Source organism: Nycticebus coucang, chromosome 1 (assembly GCF_027406575.1).
Source record: "Nycticebus coucang isolate mNycCou1 chromosome 1, mNycCou1.pri, whole genome shotgun sequence".
Classification (NCBI taxonomy): Eukaryota; Metazoa; Chordata; class Mammalia; order Primates; family Lorisidae; genus Nycticebus; species Nycticebus coucang.
This window is the reverse complement of record NC_069780.1, coordinates 186,965,206-186,983,788: the sequence shown is the minus strand read 5'-3', so window position 1 is coordinate 186,983,788 and position 18,583 is coordinate 186,965,206. Positions and strand designations below refer to the sequence as shown.

The window sequence follows — 18,583 nt, the reverse complement described above, 5'->3', positions numbered from 1 at the left end:
TTTTTTTGGCTAAAATAGTTTCCTTCTGGAATTTGCTAAGAAATGGGTGCTGATTTCTCAGAAAATTTAAGGCCAAGTTTAATTTTTCCAGCTTTCCACCTAATGCATTATCCTTTTTTTCAAAAGACTGAAAATCAAAGTCTTCAGCACAGAACTAACCCTCTTCGCCCGGACTGGCGTTTAAGGCCAGCCGAGACTCTCCATTCCCTTTTTTACACGTCTCAGAAACTGGTTCAAAGGTCAAGCTTAATGGAATACTGCAGAAGTTTCACTTTCCTTTGCAGGCTTAATGAAAGGCTCAGAGTTTGACCCAGTAAATTTTAGATTATGAAGCACTCTCAGCTGCTAAAGAAACGTCCATGCTTTTTCCCTATAATCATACATAGGCCATAAAGTAGAGCCTTGATATTGCAATGAACAAACACATTAACATATTCATACATATATACATATCTCTCATTTTCTGTGACTCTACTACTGTTAATTTTTTCTTTTAGAATTATCATCATGGACATTAATGCACAACTTATTAAAACTTATACAATTAGTAAAACATACACATTTTAATATGCAATTATGAAGCATGAAACATAATTTTGTTGAAAATATATCTTTTCATGAGTGTGGATTTTTAAAAGTTAGTTTTGAGACAAGTTGGTATAACATTGCTATTTGGCGTTTTGATAGATGCCAGACTTGAGAAACTTAGTCCTCGGAAATACGCAGTGGGCTTCTGCAGGAGGAAGAGGCTGGCCTTCTATCTGGGAAGAGGGTGGGGAGGAGATTTGGGACAGGGCAGATAGACAGATAGACGTTAGAAGGCGGCCATCATGGCAATGATTGCCAGCACGCTTCCCATGGGGGCACACGGCCTCAGCCCCAAACTGCTGGCCCCGTGGTTCAGGAGTCCAAATCCTATCTAAAGCCTGAGGCATCCTAAGGACAGAGCTTCATCACTGCTGCCTCCTGGGCTGTCTGGCTTTCTCTCTGCTCCCTTCCTGGGGCTGTAAAATGTTAAGGCCTTTTGTAATGAAAAGTAGGAAAAGGGTTGGGCCACATGGACCTTTAGATCAGAGCTTCTTAAACTTTAATGAAATGGATCACCACTGGAGTTCTTGTTAAAACACAGATTCTTATTTGGTGGGGGAGGAAAGTGCAGGGAGCAGGGTTGGGATTCCACATTTTAACAAGGAGCTCCAAGTAGAAAATAACATGGAAACACCACCTGGGATGCAGTTGACTGTGGTGAATGGTCTGCTGCAGTTGCATCTGTCTGTGAACTGGCAAGGTCTGTGGGCTGAATGCTCCAAGGAGCTCGCACAATGCACAGTCCCAGTTGTTCATGACTGACATGGCACCAGGTGCCTGTCCATGTCCACTGTCTGCATGGAGGCATCTCAGCCCACAGGCGGATGCTACCAGCTGAAGTTAATCAGAGAAAACTGTCTAGATGTGGCTGTTTCACTGGGTCTGATGGAAGTAAGGCTTTCAGCAGGTGTAGAAATTCTGGGGACGACTTGTCTAGGTCCCCTCGGGAGATTAGAAAGCTCAGTAAAAAAAAAAACCAAAAGAGCCATTTGGAGTATTAGCAGGGGATAAGGGGGGCAGGGAAAGGGAAGGGGACAGGATTGTTCCAAACCTCAGAAACACAAGCTGAAAATTTTGACTTTTTAAAGGGGATGGATAACTGCAGGAAACATTTTAAAAAGTAAATTATGTCTTTAAAAATCTATACTGTGCATTTTGAGAAGAGAGTTTAAATTTCATTGGTCACATTATCAACTATGTATATAAAACACCTAGGTTCTCACATTCAGACTTTTGATCCAATAAGAGAAAATTCTAAGACTGCAAAAGTCAATAAACTACATGTGGTAGTTCAGAGATGTGTCTGACTGCGGAATCAGTGATTCCGACTTGAAGTTTTCTCAGGCACTGAGGGTGAGGCAGGGTCTGGGGTTCTGACAGGTTTCTATCCAGCACTCAAGTCTCACTCAGGACCTTGTGGACAGCAAGGATCTACAGAAGGGGCTACTGAGTGTAAGTGTCAGTCATTCTAATGTTTGTAATTTTGAAAATACAATCCGAATGCTTTATTTCAGTGATTTTAAAACTGGAAGAATGAAATAAAAAAAGACGGTAGTTCTTATTCTGAGGACATCATTTTATTTCCACAGGTGTCCAATTTATCGAAGCACTAGTGATTTCTTCTGTCAGGTGGAGTTACTCATGTTTAATGATTTATCTGGAAAACTAATAAATCTACCTTTTTTCAGCTCATTTTCTATAACCTCCACAACCTTTTCAAATTTACAGCAGATAATTGCACGCATGTTGACCTTCATGTTAAATTTTAAACGCTATTCAAAATTTTTCAGAAAAAGAATATCTATATGAAAAAAAATGACTGGCCAGCTAACCTGCCACATGTAGGCCTTCTCAGAGTGGCTGCCTCCCTCACAATATCCCTCCTTTGGGGACACTAATGGCTAGATCAGTGTAGAAACTGACCACAGCTGAATGCCACTGGGATTCCCGCAGACCCAAAGGCAGCTCTGCCTGGCAGGTGGCAGACGATATAGTCTGATGAGTGAGCTCTGTCAAGTGTGTTTTATGTGGGTCATTACAAAAGTTTTGAGACACAAAATCAAGAAATGTAAAATCTGTGCAGATGGAAACAATTGATGTCCTCCCAGCAGCACCGAGGAGCTGAGCAAGTTGAAACTTAGCACAACTGAATCGGAAAGGACACAGTTGGCTGTGTTTCTTGGGGGTGAAATAATGGGCCATAAACACTGTCTATCTCAAAGCTTACCTAGTGACTCACATACACCCTGGACATCCACTCATGGCTGCAAACACAGCCCCCTGTATTAGTGTGCTAGGACCGCCATAATGAAATACCCACCAATTAGATGCTTAAACAGTAGAAAGCTATTTTCTCACAGTTCTGGAGGCTGGAAGACCAAGATCAAAGTGCCAGCAGGTTTTGCTTCTGAGGTGTCTCTCCTTGGCCTGCAGGTGACTGAATGCTCACTGTCCTCATAAGGTCTTTCTGTACAAACACATCCCTGGCGTTGCCTCCATTTCTGTTGGACTAGAGCCAGTAGTCTCGTCTTAACTTAATCACCTCTTAAAGACCTTATCTCCAAATACAGCCACACTATGAGGTACTTCAGCATGTAAATCTGGGGGGCAGGATTCAGCCCATAATGACTCTTCCAGTAAGATCAAATTCAAGGCGCAAGAGTAACACATAAGTGGAGACAGATGGCGGAGAGAGGAGAGGGGCACGTGCCCCGTGCAACCACAGCCCTGCCGGTCAGAGCTCTGAGACAAGACAGGAGCAGGAGGTCAGAGGGAGGCAGGGGGGCAGCAGGGCCAGGGCAGAGTGGCTGAGACCCGAGCTACAGGGCTCTGCAGAGGGGCCCAGCAAACGCACCCTTCTCAGCCCCGTGTTCTGAGTTCCTGCTGTGGTCTCAAAGCAGCTTTGGTGTCAGGACCATGCTCGTGATCTGGTTCTCAACGAGACCAGCCTGGCTGAGGCTGCTGAAGCAGCTTCCTGCCTCTTTCATACCCCTCTGAAAACTTACAACAAGCTCCCATTGACTGAGATAACCGAGTGCATTTCCATTCCTGCAATTTGTAAGCATTGTTGCAGTGAACGAGCAAATGTAGAGTGTTACACACAGATGCTTTGGGAGACAGCACAACGTGAAGGACACGCAGATCACATGTGGACGTGCACAGGGTCTGGTCATAGGTTGCCTGTTTTACCTTCATCTTTATTAAATCAACAGTGTAGGATAACTGAACAGAAACTCCTTCCCTTTCTAAAAATAGAAATGTGTAGGTATCAAGGGCTCAAAATCACTTATGCAGAGCAGACCCAGCTGTGTGTGTGCGTGTGCATGTGGGTATGTGTGTGCACACGGCTCGGCAGACACACGGTGTGTGTGCTCCCAGCAGCCACTTTTACCACGTTAGCATTGCTATCACTTTCAAGCTGATTCATAGTAAACTTACATCTTCAAATCTGCTCATGTTTCAATCACCTTCATAACAAAGGACAGCAAGGAGCCCTGCAGAAACATTTCCAGCTGATCGACAAAAGCCCAGGCTTTATGATTTCTTCTTTAATGTCAGAAGCACTTCTACTGCGATATAGATGTTAATTGCCACTTAATCTTGATGAATTCTTTTTTAATATAACAGAGCCTGGCTTGAAATACAGCAAACTTCTTTGTCAGGAAGAGACAGGGAGCAGGGTGGCTCCTGGGAAGAAATGGGATATATTTTTTTCCTGTCCTCTTTCCCTGGGTTGGTTGAAAGCTTTCTGAGTTAGGGCCTTTGAGGCAGGAGTGACTGCCTCCATATTCAATGGGAGGGGAGATGAACCCCAGCAGAAGTCATGAAATACAGCGTTGACTCCAAAAAGCTAAAGGTGTAGTAGGAAGGCCTGAGGTTTACGTGGAGAACTATGTGGAAGCTGCATAATCAGTCACTCAGGGTAATTTTTAATAAAAATACAGCAGGTAGTTTTCATTTAAATTTGATCTAATTTTAAGTTAGGTAATTTTAAACATGATGATTTCATATTGATTTCCTAGCTAACATTTCTATCTCATCTCCCCAGGTAAAAGCTTTTTGGGTCCATAACAAAACCTGTCTATTTGTACTAATAAATATTTGTTGAGTGAATAAATGAATGAAAATATCTAAAATCATTGGCACCATTTGTTAAATAAAATGAATAATAGCATTCTATAGAACAATACTATGCCATAGTTTTCTATAGAATAATACTATGCTATTGTGAACTAAAATAAAATCTTAAGGCTCTCCCCCTCCATGCCTGACTGACTAGACGCCCTCTTGGCCAAGAGGATCCCTAAAACTGAGATGCTGGCCCTGAGAAAGGAAATCAGATAAGCCTCATCACGCCCCCTTCCCCTCCTTAGAGACCTCTTTCTGGTCTCCTTGATAGAATTAAGTGGCTGCTAAAGCATACTTTCATATATGTAATATATGTACACAATATATATTTATCTGTATGCCACATAGATTTTTGTGAATGTTTATATAATACATATAATTTATATACACACATAATCTGTGTATACATAGATACACATATAACACACACATTTAATCATATATACATATACACACACACACATGCACTCCTAATCTATGTGGTAATGTATATATATATGTGTGTGTGTGTGTGTGTGTATAGATGTATGTGTGTGTGTGTGTATATACACACACACACAAAGGACTTTGATAAAGTCCTGGACTTGACTTTATCGAAGACTTTATACACACACACACACACCACACACACACCATTTTCTTTGATAAAGTCAAGTCCAGGACTGTCAAGATTATCCCTGGAAGACAGTCCCAGAGGAATGATTGACCAAATAAGCCAATTTTGTCTCCTGAATTTTCTTGGTTCCCCCTTTCCTGGTGGGAGCTCTCACTCATAGGAACCAACCTTGGGTAGCAGGGGGTCTTTTCCTTCATTTTTCTAATCTCATAGAAGACTGGACCCACAAAACCTTCTTTTGATTCCTTCAAAACCACTTCCTATAAGTCTAATGGTTATCAAGTGGGAAATGAATGGAAGTCCCCAGACTCTGGGGCACTCACGTTCCAGAGCTCCCTCTCTGGCCACCAGGCCTCTCTATCCCTCTTTTAGAGAAAGAAGCTCCTTGTTCTGGTTCTCGGTCTGTTTCCAAGGGGCACCCTTGTTAACATTCATACTTCTTTTGTGCTTTCAGATATTCTGAGCATTTCTTTACAATGAAAGTGAAGAGCGAGATCTCTCCACCATGAAACTGTCCTCTCACTTGTCATCTTTGATGGCTGCTACATCACAAAATGGTGAACCCCTGCACCTGCACGGCCCACTCCCTCTCCAGTCTGAGTTACCCGGATCGCCCACACCACACAGGTGCATAACACACGCATCACACAAGGGCCTCAGTGAGGGCACAGGTGTCAACCACTAACGCTTTTATGTGTTGTCACTGTACTGGGTACCTTAAATTATGACTGAAGGTGCTTGAAATCTCACAGAGCTCTGACTTGTATTGATCCAAGATACCTTTGATAGTGGATGATATCAGATTTAGTCTCTCCACTAAGCTTATCTGGTAAATATTTTGTGATAATTTCATTTTAGTACAAAACGTCTCAGTTGCTTTGATTCAGGGGAGAGAAAACATCTCTGTTTCTGAATCAGGGAGAGTAGTTGGCTTTAGGGAGAAAAGTTAAAAAGGAAAGTTCTGGAAAGATACTACAAACATGTATGACGGAGCCACTCCTAAGTATTAGAGATGCAAGTTACGTGATGGAGAACATCTTAGTTCTTGGCTTCATAATGGAAACCAAACACAAGTAAGACTACCAGAGAGCCACCTCCAGAGAGAGGGGTGGGGAGGGACACCTGTGTGTGTCAAGTGCCTGAGGGACAGTGAGCTCCACTGAGGCAAAGGAGAGGCTACACTTTCAGCTTTTGCTCCCGTATGTTGGCTCTAGCTAGCTTGGATTTGGCTTTTGCCCCAGCTGATGTAGGGAAGTCCAGAAAGCACACAACCCACTTCAGAGACCTTGTACATGGTTTGTACACTCTTTCAGACACCTGCAGGCCTGGCTACGAAGTGGAAATCCTGTCAAATGTCAGCTCTTGGGCCAAGTGTGAGCTACATGCTTCATGCTCACCTACTGAACTTGGGGGACAGTCTGTTTTACTGACAGCCCTTGAGGGAGGAAACAAAAAGGGTTGGTTTTTTAGAGAAGAGTCTGTATACCAGAGAAACACAGAAAAAGGTTTCCATCATAACAACTGATAGAGTACCCGCTAATAATTGGTTAATTAACTAACTACTAAGTAGTCTGGGAACAGACATTCAGCGGTCATGACTGTCCAAATTTCATTTCTCATAATGCCATTTCGGCCCCTATGCTGGAGCCTGTTTTGGTATAAAGGAAGTGGGGGTGTAGCATTGGAGGTGAGTTGTTAGTTTGGAAACACAATTGTTTACTCTTCCAAGTGGTTTCTATGATGGCTGGCAAAATAGTATTCTGTGTATGGACAAGAATCAGTGTTAGCACAGACAAGTATTGTGTGTGAACAGGCCTTTCCACTGACAGAAGGACTCGTGAAAAGGAGCCTTTTGTAAAATGGAAAAACCCTTTTGGTTGCTACCTTCTCTTCCATCTTCTAATCCTCTCTCTTGGCCACAGGGGCCGAGTTGTCAGCTTCCTCTCCTCCCTGTTCCCTGCTGCTCCCGTGACCCTCACGGGGTCCTCTCAACTCCAGGCCTCCCAACAGGGAAAGCCATGGCCGGGGGCTGTTAGTGGGTCTCCTCCATCTTTCTCCCCAGGCGGCCCCCGGGCTCTGCCTTCAGCACGCCTCCGTGTTTCACCCTGGTTCTCCCACTCCATTCCCAACCCTCTCTTCTTTTTAACTATTCGTGCAGCATGGAAAGCTTTATCTTGTTTTTACCACTTACTCCATGGTTTGTGCCATCCCCTCAACTCCTTTCCTAGAAAGAGAAGACACTTCTTTGGTCTCGTCTGTCTTATTTTCCTTAAAGCACCATGGTCATTTGCAGATGCACCTTTCTCTGTTACAGAATTATGAAAACTCCTTAAAGAATTAAGCTGTTTTCAGGCTTTCACACCTGCAGAGTCCACTCTAGAATCTTCCAGAGAAAAGTCACCTAGGACATATTTATAGTGTCCTCAGATGCACCTGGAGAGAGAGGTCCACAGGAATGCGGGCTCCAGGGCTCCATCCTACAGCTGGCTCTGGCCACACTTGATAAAACCTCTCTGACATACAAGACTTTCAAATTTCTAAAGGACATGGAGCAGTGGTAACAATAGCTATATTGGGTAAGAAAATTGGGTAAAAAAATATTTCTACAGTGTCAAGTAATGGAATCACCTCAAACAATGGGAATGTAATGTCCCTCATGTAAGATAAAAAGAAAATGAATAATAAAGATGATGGAGTCAGAGCTTTGCAGAAGTCACATGTGAAAAAGACTTGGCATTTTGTTAGATTCTACATCCAATACTGTATCAATATTCACAGCAAGGCTAGCGGAAGGTAACACTTGTTTTCTTTCTACACTTGCTACTGGTGTGTGAAGCAGAATTGTGAGGGGCGATGGCCTGTACAGGGCTAGAAATGACAGCTCCTGGAACAGCTAGACCTAGCCCAGGAACAGCTATACCTAGGCCAGGAATGGCAGCTCCTGGAACAGCTAGACCTAGCCCAGGAATGCAAGTCTGAAGCACTGGCAAGAGAGGGACAGTTACCCTGTGAGGAGGGGACAGGCATAGTCTCCCGGGATTTCAAAGGTCAGAAACAAAATCAGGGAATGAACTTCCAAGAGATGCAGATTTTTGTATCAGTATAAATTAGTGTTTGAATTATTCAAAGAAAACAAAAATGGTTCAAGAGATGGTGAGTGGCCCATAGCTAGAGGCATTCAAACAAAGGCCAAAGGGCCAAGTACTGGGCTCCCTAACAGCCTAAATGACAAATGGCCTCCAAATGCTCATCAAACTCTAAGAGTCTTTAAATCCAGTATTTTTTCCCTCTCTGACACTTCCACAGTTAAAAAAATGATTTAACTTTAAATGAAGATTTAAAGTTAAAAGCAAACTCTCCAGAAATTCATCAATCCGGAAGAACTGGACTATAAAAAATATATACATGCAAACACTTTAGCCATGTTACTTAAGTTTCATAATAACTGAAGTTATTTAGTACTGTTGAAACATTAAGATTTTAAAATGTCTGCAAATCTTCACTTTTTTAAAAGCACTGTTACAGCCTATTTTGTTTTCTGAGTATTCAATTCAGTACATGCATGCCCACGCGTGTGTGTATGTGTGTGTGTGTGTCTGTGTGTTGTGAGCAGGTAAACAATAAAAGAATGAAAAGCATTTTTACCGAGGAAGGTTTACCTAATGATAAAATATTTATAAGTAATACTTATTGATGAAATCTAGTAACATACTGTTCAACAATAAAATAATTTTTGGTAATATCTCAAAACAGAAGATAAAATATAGTAGAAACATACAAATAATTATTTAAAAAGTGCCTACTTCTATTACTGGTCAAATATTGTGGCTTGAAACAAAACAACCCCATGTAATAGGACGTATGGAGCCAATTAAAAATGCTGTTGCTAATTTGGGCCCAATATGAGCATTAAAAATGTGCCATTCTATGTATTTCTCTGCTGGGCTGAAGAACAATGAAAGAAGATCAGAGTTTTACTGCAGATCACATTAGCATTTTTGAAAAATAGCTGTTGAGATAGTGCATATCCAGGCTTACAATATCCTAAAAAGGAATTAATCAAACATGATTAAAAGATGCTGTTACTGTTACAATTTATACATTAAATTACACCAATAAAATATCTTAGCCATAATTTTTCTTATTTCATAGACAAGAACATTTATATTATACCCAGATATGTCTTGCCTTTTTTTCTGGTTGTTTCATCAATTAAGTTTTAAAAATATGAATGCTATTATGACTTATCACTACAGATACTGACATATCTCAAATAACTGAAGATTTATATTTGACTTATATGTTTGACAACAACAGTATGTAGAACTTGATATTTGGTATAGCGCCCCGAAATGTGTTAGAGATAATGACAGTCCTTAAGAGATTCAAATTTAAACTTTTCAGCAAATATGACTGTGAAGTAAATTATATATATATAATATACACACGTATATATATTTATTTATAAAAACACATTTTTTTGGCAGTGATTGCTGAACCTTATAAAGGGAACTGGATTTTACCATCTCTTTGGCTAAAACGTTTTTGCTCTTTGTTTATACATAATGACCAGTTAGAAACAAAAACAGCCAAGTTTTGCCACAATCCATATGACTGAACTTTCAACCAGAAAACTCCAACCCTTGAAAACCCAATTCTTTCATATCCTGTGGCTCAGAGTAACAGAGAGCTAACAGGGTTTTCTGGTCTCGTCTCATTCCCCTGAATTGGGGCCATCATAACTTCAAATTCTTATTTTTTTGCTTAAAAACTTCTCACTGAATGACAATAAAACACTTTAATGGAGAAAATATACTGTTCTGCAGAATGAGGTCGCTACCAGAAAGGGAAAGACATGAAAAATGCAACAAAGACTAGATATCTAGGGGCTAGTCCCAGGGACGCGAGCGCCTCCCAGTGTGTATGGGTCTCCAGCATTCTCTCAACTCCCACACAGTTACCCAGCATGACCATTCATCTGCTGAAGATAATCATAAAAAATGTATATATACTCTTTCATTTCACTTTTTCATTTTTAAAGAAATAAAAATGTTCATGGCAACATGGTCCCCAATGTGGATTCCATATGTGCTAAAAATGAAGATGGTAGCTGCTGTATCCACCCGGTGGCAACGTCGTCGTGAAGTCATTTAACGTTCTCATTGTCCCCTTAGTTAAGGCACTGGATGTGAGATATGAGTTTCTTCTTTCAAAGGAGGGTTAATCACAGGTGAAGGTAAACATACTTTGAACCCTGCAATGTGCCATAACATATGTATGTGATGCAAGGGGACTTGCATAAAATTTCAATAAATTCTCCGAAGTATATGTACGTATATTTCAAAAGCTTAAAAGATGTCAAGACACTGAGAAAGTTGAAATTAGAAGTCATAATACCAAAATAAATTATTGTAAGCTTTAGAGGTTAGATGCAGTAGTCTGACAATATTCGCCAAGGAAAAATCAAAATTCATTATTTGAAGGAAGATGCAAAAGTATTGTCTTAAAAGCCGTATTATATTTTGGACTTGAATTTCAAATATGACATGTCCCTACATTAAAAGAGACCATTCTGAGCACGTTCCTTTATTTTAAGAAAATCCTATAAGAAAGGTATTATTATTGTTATACTCTATATCTTTTATATGATGACAAATAATTAGGCCCTTCTATATGAAGCCACAACCATTTAATTCTGGTTCTAGAGCTGCTTTGCTTATTTATTCTAGATAAATAGATATCTAGATATTCTTATTTTTCAGAATTAACACATATTTATAGTCAAAGACTAGTATTCTTGAATATCCTGAACTAACTTGTAATTCAGATAACAGTGACTTGCCTATCGATTTAACATAGACAAAATATTAGTGACCAATATTCTGTTATTCATTCTAACATTTCTTATTGGTGTTTTCTTTTTTTGGGGGGTGGTTACATTGGGCACTCAATATAAGTGACATAATCCATAACTTGAAAAAGTAAGAGCCGTGACAATGTACTGAGAGAAGGAAAAAGGCTATAAAAGTGATGGCAACGTAAAATGGAAAGGATATGCCACTTAATAAAATGAAATAAAATGCATTTAATACACAGCATAAAATACAGAGGTTAGCCTGAAGCTACAGAAACATAAATGTGCTTTCTTAGTCAGCTAAATTCCCTTAATATGAAAATTTAAAACCTTTCCATTACAGATAAAATGTTTACTCTCAGTTGAACTGTACAATGTTAAATATAAGCAATGCCAATTCCATTATATATATATATATATATATATATATATTTCTATTTTAGGTTTTCTTAAGATTTTACTACTATTCTACTTTTATACATTTTTCAGTTGCATGTTAAGAAATGTTGTTTTAGAATAGAGAGTGCTGAGGTGTTTTCTGAAGAATATTCTAGCCACACATATTGTCAACAGTTAAAGAACTTGGAAAGATTTCAGGACCAAGATTATGAAGTCTACTGAAAACCTAAATAACCAGGACACCATCCATTGTAAATGTGAGTATGCTTCTGAGTTCTAGTAGTTAACAATAAACACTTACTACAATTCACTTTTACAGCAGAGATTACACCAAATTCAATATTTAACATTGAACCTCCAAACAGGTTTGAATTGCACTAAAGTAGCTATCTCAAAGAATACTGTAAATGATCCCATTTTGCCGTTTAGGTTTATAGAAGTGATTTCTCTTTGCAAAAGAATCTATTCAAACTCTTCAACACAGTACATAGGAACCTGTGTACTCCCTCAGTGAAAATTCCTTGAGAGGAATTTTGAGTACACCAGCAGAATCAAGCCACCTGCCCCACCACAAGAAAAAACCAGAACTCCGACCTGTACCTATTGTATACACAGATGCACATATTTATTTATGGGACTCTGTCAGCATAAATCCAATAGCTAAGAGTAAAACATCATTTACTTCTATAGGAACTCAAGCCCAACTTCAGAAGTAGGATTACCAAACCCTTTGCTGCTGCTGGAATAAAGTGAAAAGGAAGCACACCTCAACAACGATTCCTTCACTATAGTATCGTCGAGTTTTCAGTCTCCAGACAACCTCATCCTAGTATTTGTTTTCAGACATAGAGAAATGCAAGTAATATGGAGCCTCTAAATTTTCAATTTTAGTATAACTTGGTAGCTGTCCCTCTTTACAATCCGATAAATAGAAATATACGTGGTGACTGAGTATGTTTCCACCAAGACAATAACTTACTCAGACCATGATTTTGAAGGCAGATGACATTATCTTCAATCCACAGTTTCCACTGCATTAAAGAGGGCTGGGTCTGTCCTGGATCTTATCAAATTGCTCCACCTCACACACCTAAAGGTACTCTCATCAAATGATCATCTTATCTTTTCAGTGTTGGACCACAGAAGATACCAGAGATTCATCGTAAATATCCATCCTCCAAACCAAACAAAAAAGTACAAAACCAAAGGAAAGGCAACTCTTCATACTCAGCCAGTGACATGAATGCAGCGTAATGGAAGAAGTCATAATAACAACAACAAATGCCTAAAGAGATTATGAAACTTTTTTAGACATCATACCGGCAAATAAAAAGTTTTATACTCACCTGGGATCTTTCTGTATACTATCAATGGATGGGGATCTGGCCAAAGTGCCTTCAGGCGGGAGAGCAGGACCAGATTTGCTGTATGGAGACTCAACAGAGGGACAATACTGCAGCTGTCGGTAGGGGTCTGCGTAATTGGAGGAGGGGCCTGCAGCGTAGCTGGCCCTCTGGAAGGTGGCCGCGGCGGCGTTCTGTGGTCCATGCTGACTGCCTGTGCGCTGCAAGGGGACGGAGTCGACACCGGGGGAAGATGGGGCTAGGACAGGAAAGTAGGGACAAAGCAAAAAATTGAGGACCTGCTCACAGAAACGGTTCACCAGGTCTAGGCAGGGGTGAGGTGGGGGGAATTACACACAAAAATAGGGGTTTGAAAGAATAAAAAATTAATCTATCATATTGAACCAATGTATTCAATATTACCAGTAAAATGACAATTAGCATGCTATTTCCAGAATAAATCTTTCAGGTATGGGGTGGGAATAAACGCATTTGTTGCATATATGTTCTTTACCAACATCCAGGAGGTGTGTTCATCTGAAATACAAACTCTGTGCAAAAGGAAAACCCAGAAGAAATATAGGGACTATTTTCTAAAGAAGGCAGTAAGTTAGTTCTTCATTGTTCAAACTCAGAAAATTCAAATGTGTTCAGGTAATGTTGCATTAGTTTTATTAAGGGTGTAAAACAAACTTAAAAATGTAGTTAATTTGGCTCGGCTCCCATAGCACAGTGCTTATGGTGCCAGCCACATAACACCAAAGGTGGCAGGTTTGAACCCAGCCCGGGCCAGCTAAACAACAATGACAACTGCAACAAAAATAGCTGGGCATTGTGGTGGGCGCCTGTAGTCCCAGCTACTCGGGAGGCTGAGGCAAAAGAATCACTTAAGCCCAAGAGTTTGAGGTTGCTGCGAGCTGTGATGCCACGGCACTCTACTGAGGGTGACATAGGGAGACTCTGTCTCAAAAAAAAAAAAAAATGTAGTTAAATTTATTGAACAGAAGAAAATAAGAAAAAGTGAGAGGGACTATGTGTGTGGGGGTGGGGTGGGGTTAGTATTTCCATAATCAGAGCCCAGAACATCCCATGCAGGCCTCTTCTACTTTCTGTAAAGTAACTCCCGAAAGGTTTTTAATACACCACTTTTTCAAGGAAAGCTGTCAGAGGAGCAACATTTGGTGAAGGGAAAAGGCAAAAAGCAGCCCAACTGCAAGGCAGGCAAAATAAGGAGCTGACTTGGCTTTTCCAAAACTATTTGCATCTTTTCAATGTGTCTAAATTGTTTTGAGAAGATGTTACACCAGTTACTAAAATCAGTTTGACTATTTTCAAACTGAATTTCAATTTTTTTGTTTCCTTCCTGGATTCTTTTTAGATCATTTCATGTCATTATTTTTATCCAGTTCTCGAAATGACATCTAAGGGATGGTTGACACACAGAATTACAATAGCATCTTCCACACCAATAGAATGTGACCAGTTATTAATTGTTCCAACAATTATTAGCCATGATCAATAGCAGACATTTGCTTTCTGGCACTGCAGATCAGAATGGAACCATAATACAGGCAGGATCTACCTATGACCATTTATGTCATGGGTGCTCTACACGGAATTAGGTTCCAAATATAAATCACGCCTCACCACTCTTAACTCTATGAACAATTCTTAGTGGATAATGATAGGACTTAATTTACATTACAGGACATGTGCCACGTCAAACACAAAAGAAATTATGTCACATTGAGAAAATAACTATGAAAAAAAGGTTAGGAAAATGGTGTCAAAATGACAAAATGTTGCAAAGTAAACTGGAGGAATACTCCATCACTGAGGACTGTTAATTAAGAGCTCCTGGCTTCTTTTTCCAGTGATCTTTAAATAAGATGAAGATACTATAATAACAAAAAATTAGGTAAGTAGGTTATGAGACGCAATGAAAACTGGAAAAATATTTAAGAAAATCTTTCAAAACAAAAACGGCATATATTTTTACAGGCGAAGTATTTTGAAAAAAGGAGGGTTGCCCTTGTGTTAAGGCTTGAAATAATCATATTAGAAAAAAAAGCACTAAGTAAACAATCAGAATATCTGCCTTATGACTTTGTGCAAGTTTTGGGGGATTTATATTTCCTCCAGAATATTACTAGTATGCCTAATTACAATTCACCTTTTAAAATTTATAAACCATATGCTTTGTGTTATGGGGAAAGAGCTTTAAAATTCAGGCAAGACATAAATTTGCTCATGGAAGAACAAATGTACACGGGCAAACAAACTTTCATTTTCTATAAGAGTTGTAATAAACTAGCCAGAAAATCAAGGGCAATAGGAGAAAACCAAGTACGTCTGCCATTTCTCATAGATGTACAATTTTTTTCCATTGAGGAAATAAAAATATCCACATTTAATCTTGCTGAAAATGGTTTTCAGTAAATACCTATTTTCTATACAAAATTACTCATTATTCATACATTTGATACCATGATTAACAGGAAGGACAAAGTGACAGAGATCAGGAACACTGAAATAAAGAAACATTTGTTTTAAAAAGTAGGGTAAGTAAGGGGAACAATCTGCCCACAAAAAATCTCTCAAAGGACCATAAATTAAATGAACATAACAAGGGGGGGAGGAATTTAATTAAAACACTGCCAAGTAGCAGACAAAAAGTTATGCATAATATAAGGGGAGTCAGAGCCAAATGTGAAAATAAGGTGGGAAATACAATTAATTAAGCAGAAACAGAAAGGCAAGATCTGGTAGGTGAAGAGGAAGAGAAGGTTGAAGACAGTTTATGAATGGTATTAGGTTGCTATTTGCGTTTTATTTTGGTCTTTTTCAGGGAAATGTCATAGATCACATTCAGAGCCTGAATTCTGAGTTAGAGAACTGGGTTCCTGACCTTTGGGGCAGTTCTTGGCATTGGACACAGTAAGTGAGCTCTCCAAGCTCCAGTTTCAAGGTTAGTGAAGAGAACGGAATGGCCTCAGGGGATCACTATTTGATTTAAATGCAGGAGAATTGTGAAATACCTAATATAGAAATAATTTTAAACAAATGAGCTGTTACTGTGTGGTGCCTGTGGCTCAAGGAGTAGGGTGCCGGCCCCATATACCAGAGGTGGTGGGTTTTAAAACCCAGCACCAGCCAAAAACTGCAAAAAAAAAAAAAAAAAAAAGAGCTATTATTATTATTGTTGTTACTATTAGTGTTGATGAAAACAACTGATAATTGGAAAAGAATTTTGTACAAATGTCGTCAGAACAAATGGTCCTTCCTTCTGGGTACCAGGTGATGTTTTAAGTACTTCATTTGTATAAAAGTTGTTTCCCTCAACTACCCTATAAAAGAGGAAACATGTCATTCTCAATTTACAAATAAGAAACTGAGGCACAGAGACATTGAGTAACTTACCAGGGGTCTACTGATGTCTGGGTATAAAAGGGATTCAAACCCCTAAAGTCAGTTTCTAGAGTTTACACTTATAACAACTATGGCTACTGCACTTTGTTTAAAACCTCAAACATACCTGTTTCTGAATTACCTTATAGGGTAATAAAACTTAGAAAAATGACCAGAGGCCTAAAATTAAGAAAAATGTCTGCTAAATGTACAGAGAAGAAATTGGTTAATAAAAGGAATTAAGACAATATTACATTGAAAAAACTTATTATAAATTGGTGTGTTAACTAATTTAGACTATTTCTCATTAAAGTGAATTTACTGAGATCTGCAGGAAAAAATACAGAAAAATCTATGGAAAAAACCCACCTTTATTCATTTCTAGGAAAATCAAAGAATAGCAATACATATAATCACCCTATCATTGATATCTCTATTACGAAAAGAGAAGGATGTGAAATCTGAGACAGACAAACAAGTTTTAGGATGAACACATTAAAATGCATCACGACCGCATCGCTACTTTTGCCCTTGGTGAACGGCCCTTCGGAAGGATCAATCCTGAATCCCTGGTTTAAACTTCTTTTGGATAAACAAAATAGATGATGAAAACTTCAAAACGTAAAATTAGAATTCAAATTTGGCATCCCATATTAAAATAAATTACAAGACAATGAAAATAATGTAAAATATCAATACAAACAGAGAGAAAAACATACTTCATTAGAGACCAGGTTATGTAATCACGAGCAAGAAAATGCGTGAGAATCTAAGATACCAAATCCATCATCGGTAATATAACAAGGTAACACATTCGTGTTTTTGAAGCGTACAAAATAAACAATCCCGCAGCCTAAATGGATCATAGTTTAAATGCATGAAAAGCATTAAATAACTAATATGTAGAGAATGTTAAATAAATGAGCTATTATTATTATTACCATCAACAATGTTGAAATCAGTTGATGCTAGAGAAGGGGGTTGTGCTATGGCATAAAGGTGAAGCAGTGCAAAGATTCAGGGTTCTCACCTCCCTTTTTTGCACTGACTATTTAGACTGTGATGTCATGTATGCAAATCATGGCTCTCCATTAATATTGGTAAGTGAATATTGGCTGCAGTATTAAAAGACTTTCCTTTAGTGCAATTTTCCCCTTAATTTCTGTCCTGTTGAACATCTTTTCCTTGAATGAGTTTTAGAGCTCAGTTGACCAAATTGTCTCCTGGTAGGATTGCTCTATCCAAGTGAGAATACTCATGGCAAACATTTGAGGGGGAAGGTGCTTCATCAGCTCTGTAAACACTCCTCTCCTCTCACCTGCTCTGCAAACAGCCCTGTCTCCCTTCAATAAGTTGTGAGAACTCAATGAACTGTACCACTGGTCTCCTTGGGAGACTAAACAAGTAGCCTCTTCAGTAGCTGACTTGGTACTTCAACAGACACCTATGCTGTTGATGAAATTATCTGTTTGTTTTCTGTAGAGCTCTACAAATAAAGGGCTAGTTTATAAAGGAAAAATAAAGACAGGTTTTATGTGCTATATTTATTTGAAAGAGGGGAAAGCACATCCCTTTTAATAAAAGGAAGCCTTCTGCTTTATGATACATGATTACGTGCATTATTAGTGGAGTATAGCAAAAAGAAAAACAGAAAAAAATGCATAAGAATCTGGGTAAACAGTAAGAAACTTGGTGGGGGAAATAAAAACAGTTCAACAAAGTGGAAGAAAAAAGGACTAGTTTTGTTTTTGTATTATTTATCTTTGTTTATATATATGTACAGGGTTAAATAGGAAAACAAAATATATTTATACATAATATATAAATAAAATAAACATATAATAAGAATGCTCCCTCTGCAAGCTCGGGAAGTTAGAACAGTGTAGGCGACAATGAGTCCAAGAACATGCCCCATGCCCTCTTAAACAGAGTTCAACTTCATTATTTTAGGAATTAGGAATCTTTAGCACCCAACCCTACGTATTCCCAACAGTGTCATAAAGAACTGAACTATAAATGTGTTCCAAAATTCTGCACTGAGCACAGGCTGATTCACACTAAACTCAGTGGAGAAATATTCAAGGATAAATTTACCATAATCTTTTGAAGTCATATAATATTATCTTTAGGGGGAGAGGCATTGAATGCATGATTATTAGTGGGATGGAATCATTGTTATTGATGTCATTGTCATTTACACTATTTTTTATTGGAAAAGAAGGTACTGAACATGTATTTACAACACTG

The 18,583-nt window shown here is 38.9% G+C and overlaps 1 protein-coding gene across 3 annotated transcripts in view; it reads right to left on the bottom strand.

The window, feature by feature from the left end:
- CTNND2 (catenin delta 2) overlaps positions 1-18,583 on the bottom strand; it is a 943,962-nt gene that overhangs the window by 401,790 nt on the left and 523,589 nt on the right. For all 3 annotated transcript variants that reach the window (XM_053592980.1, XM_053592979.1, XM_053592981.1), the window contains one exon: positions 12,932-13,187. In XM_053592980.1, the coding sequence (XP_053448955.1) occupies positions 12,932-13,187 (256 nt within the window). The remainder of the gene's footprint in view (positions 1-12,931; positions 13,188-18,583) is intronic.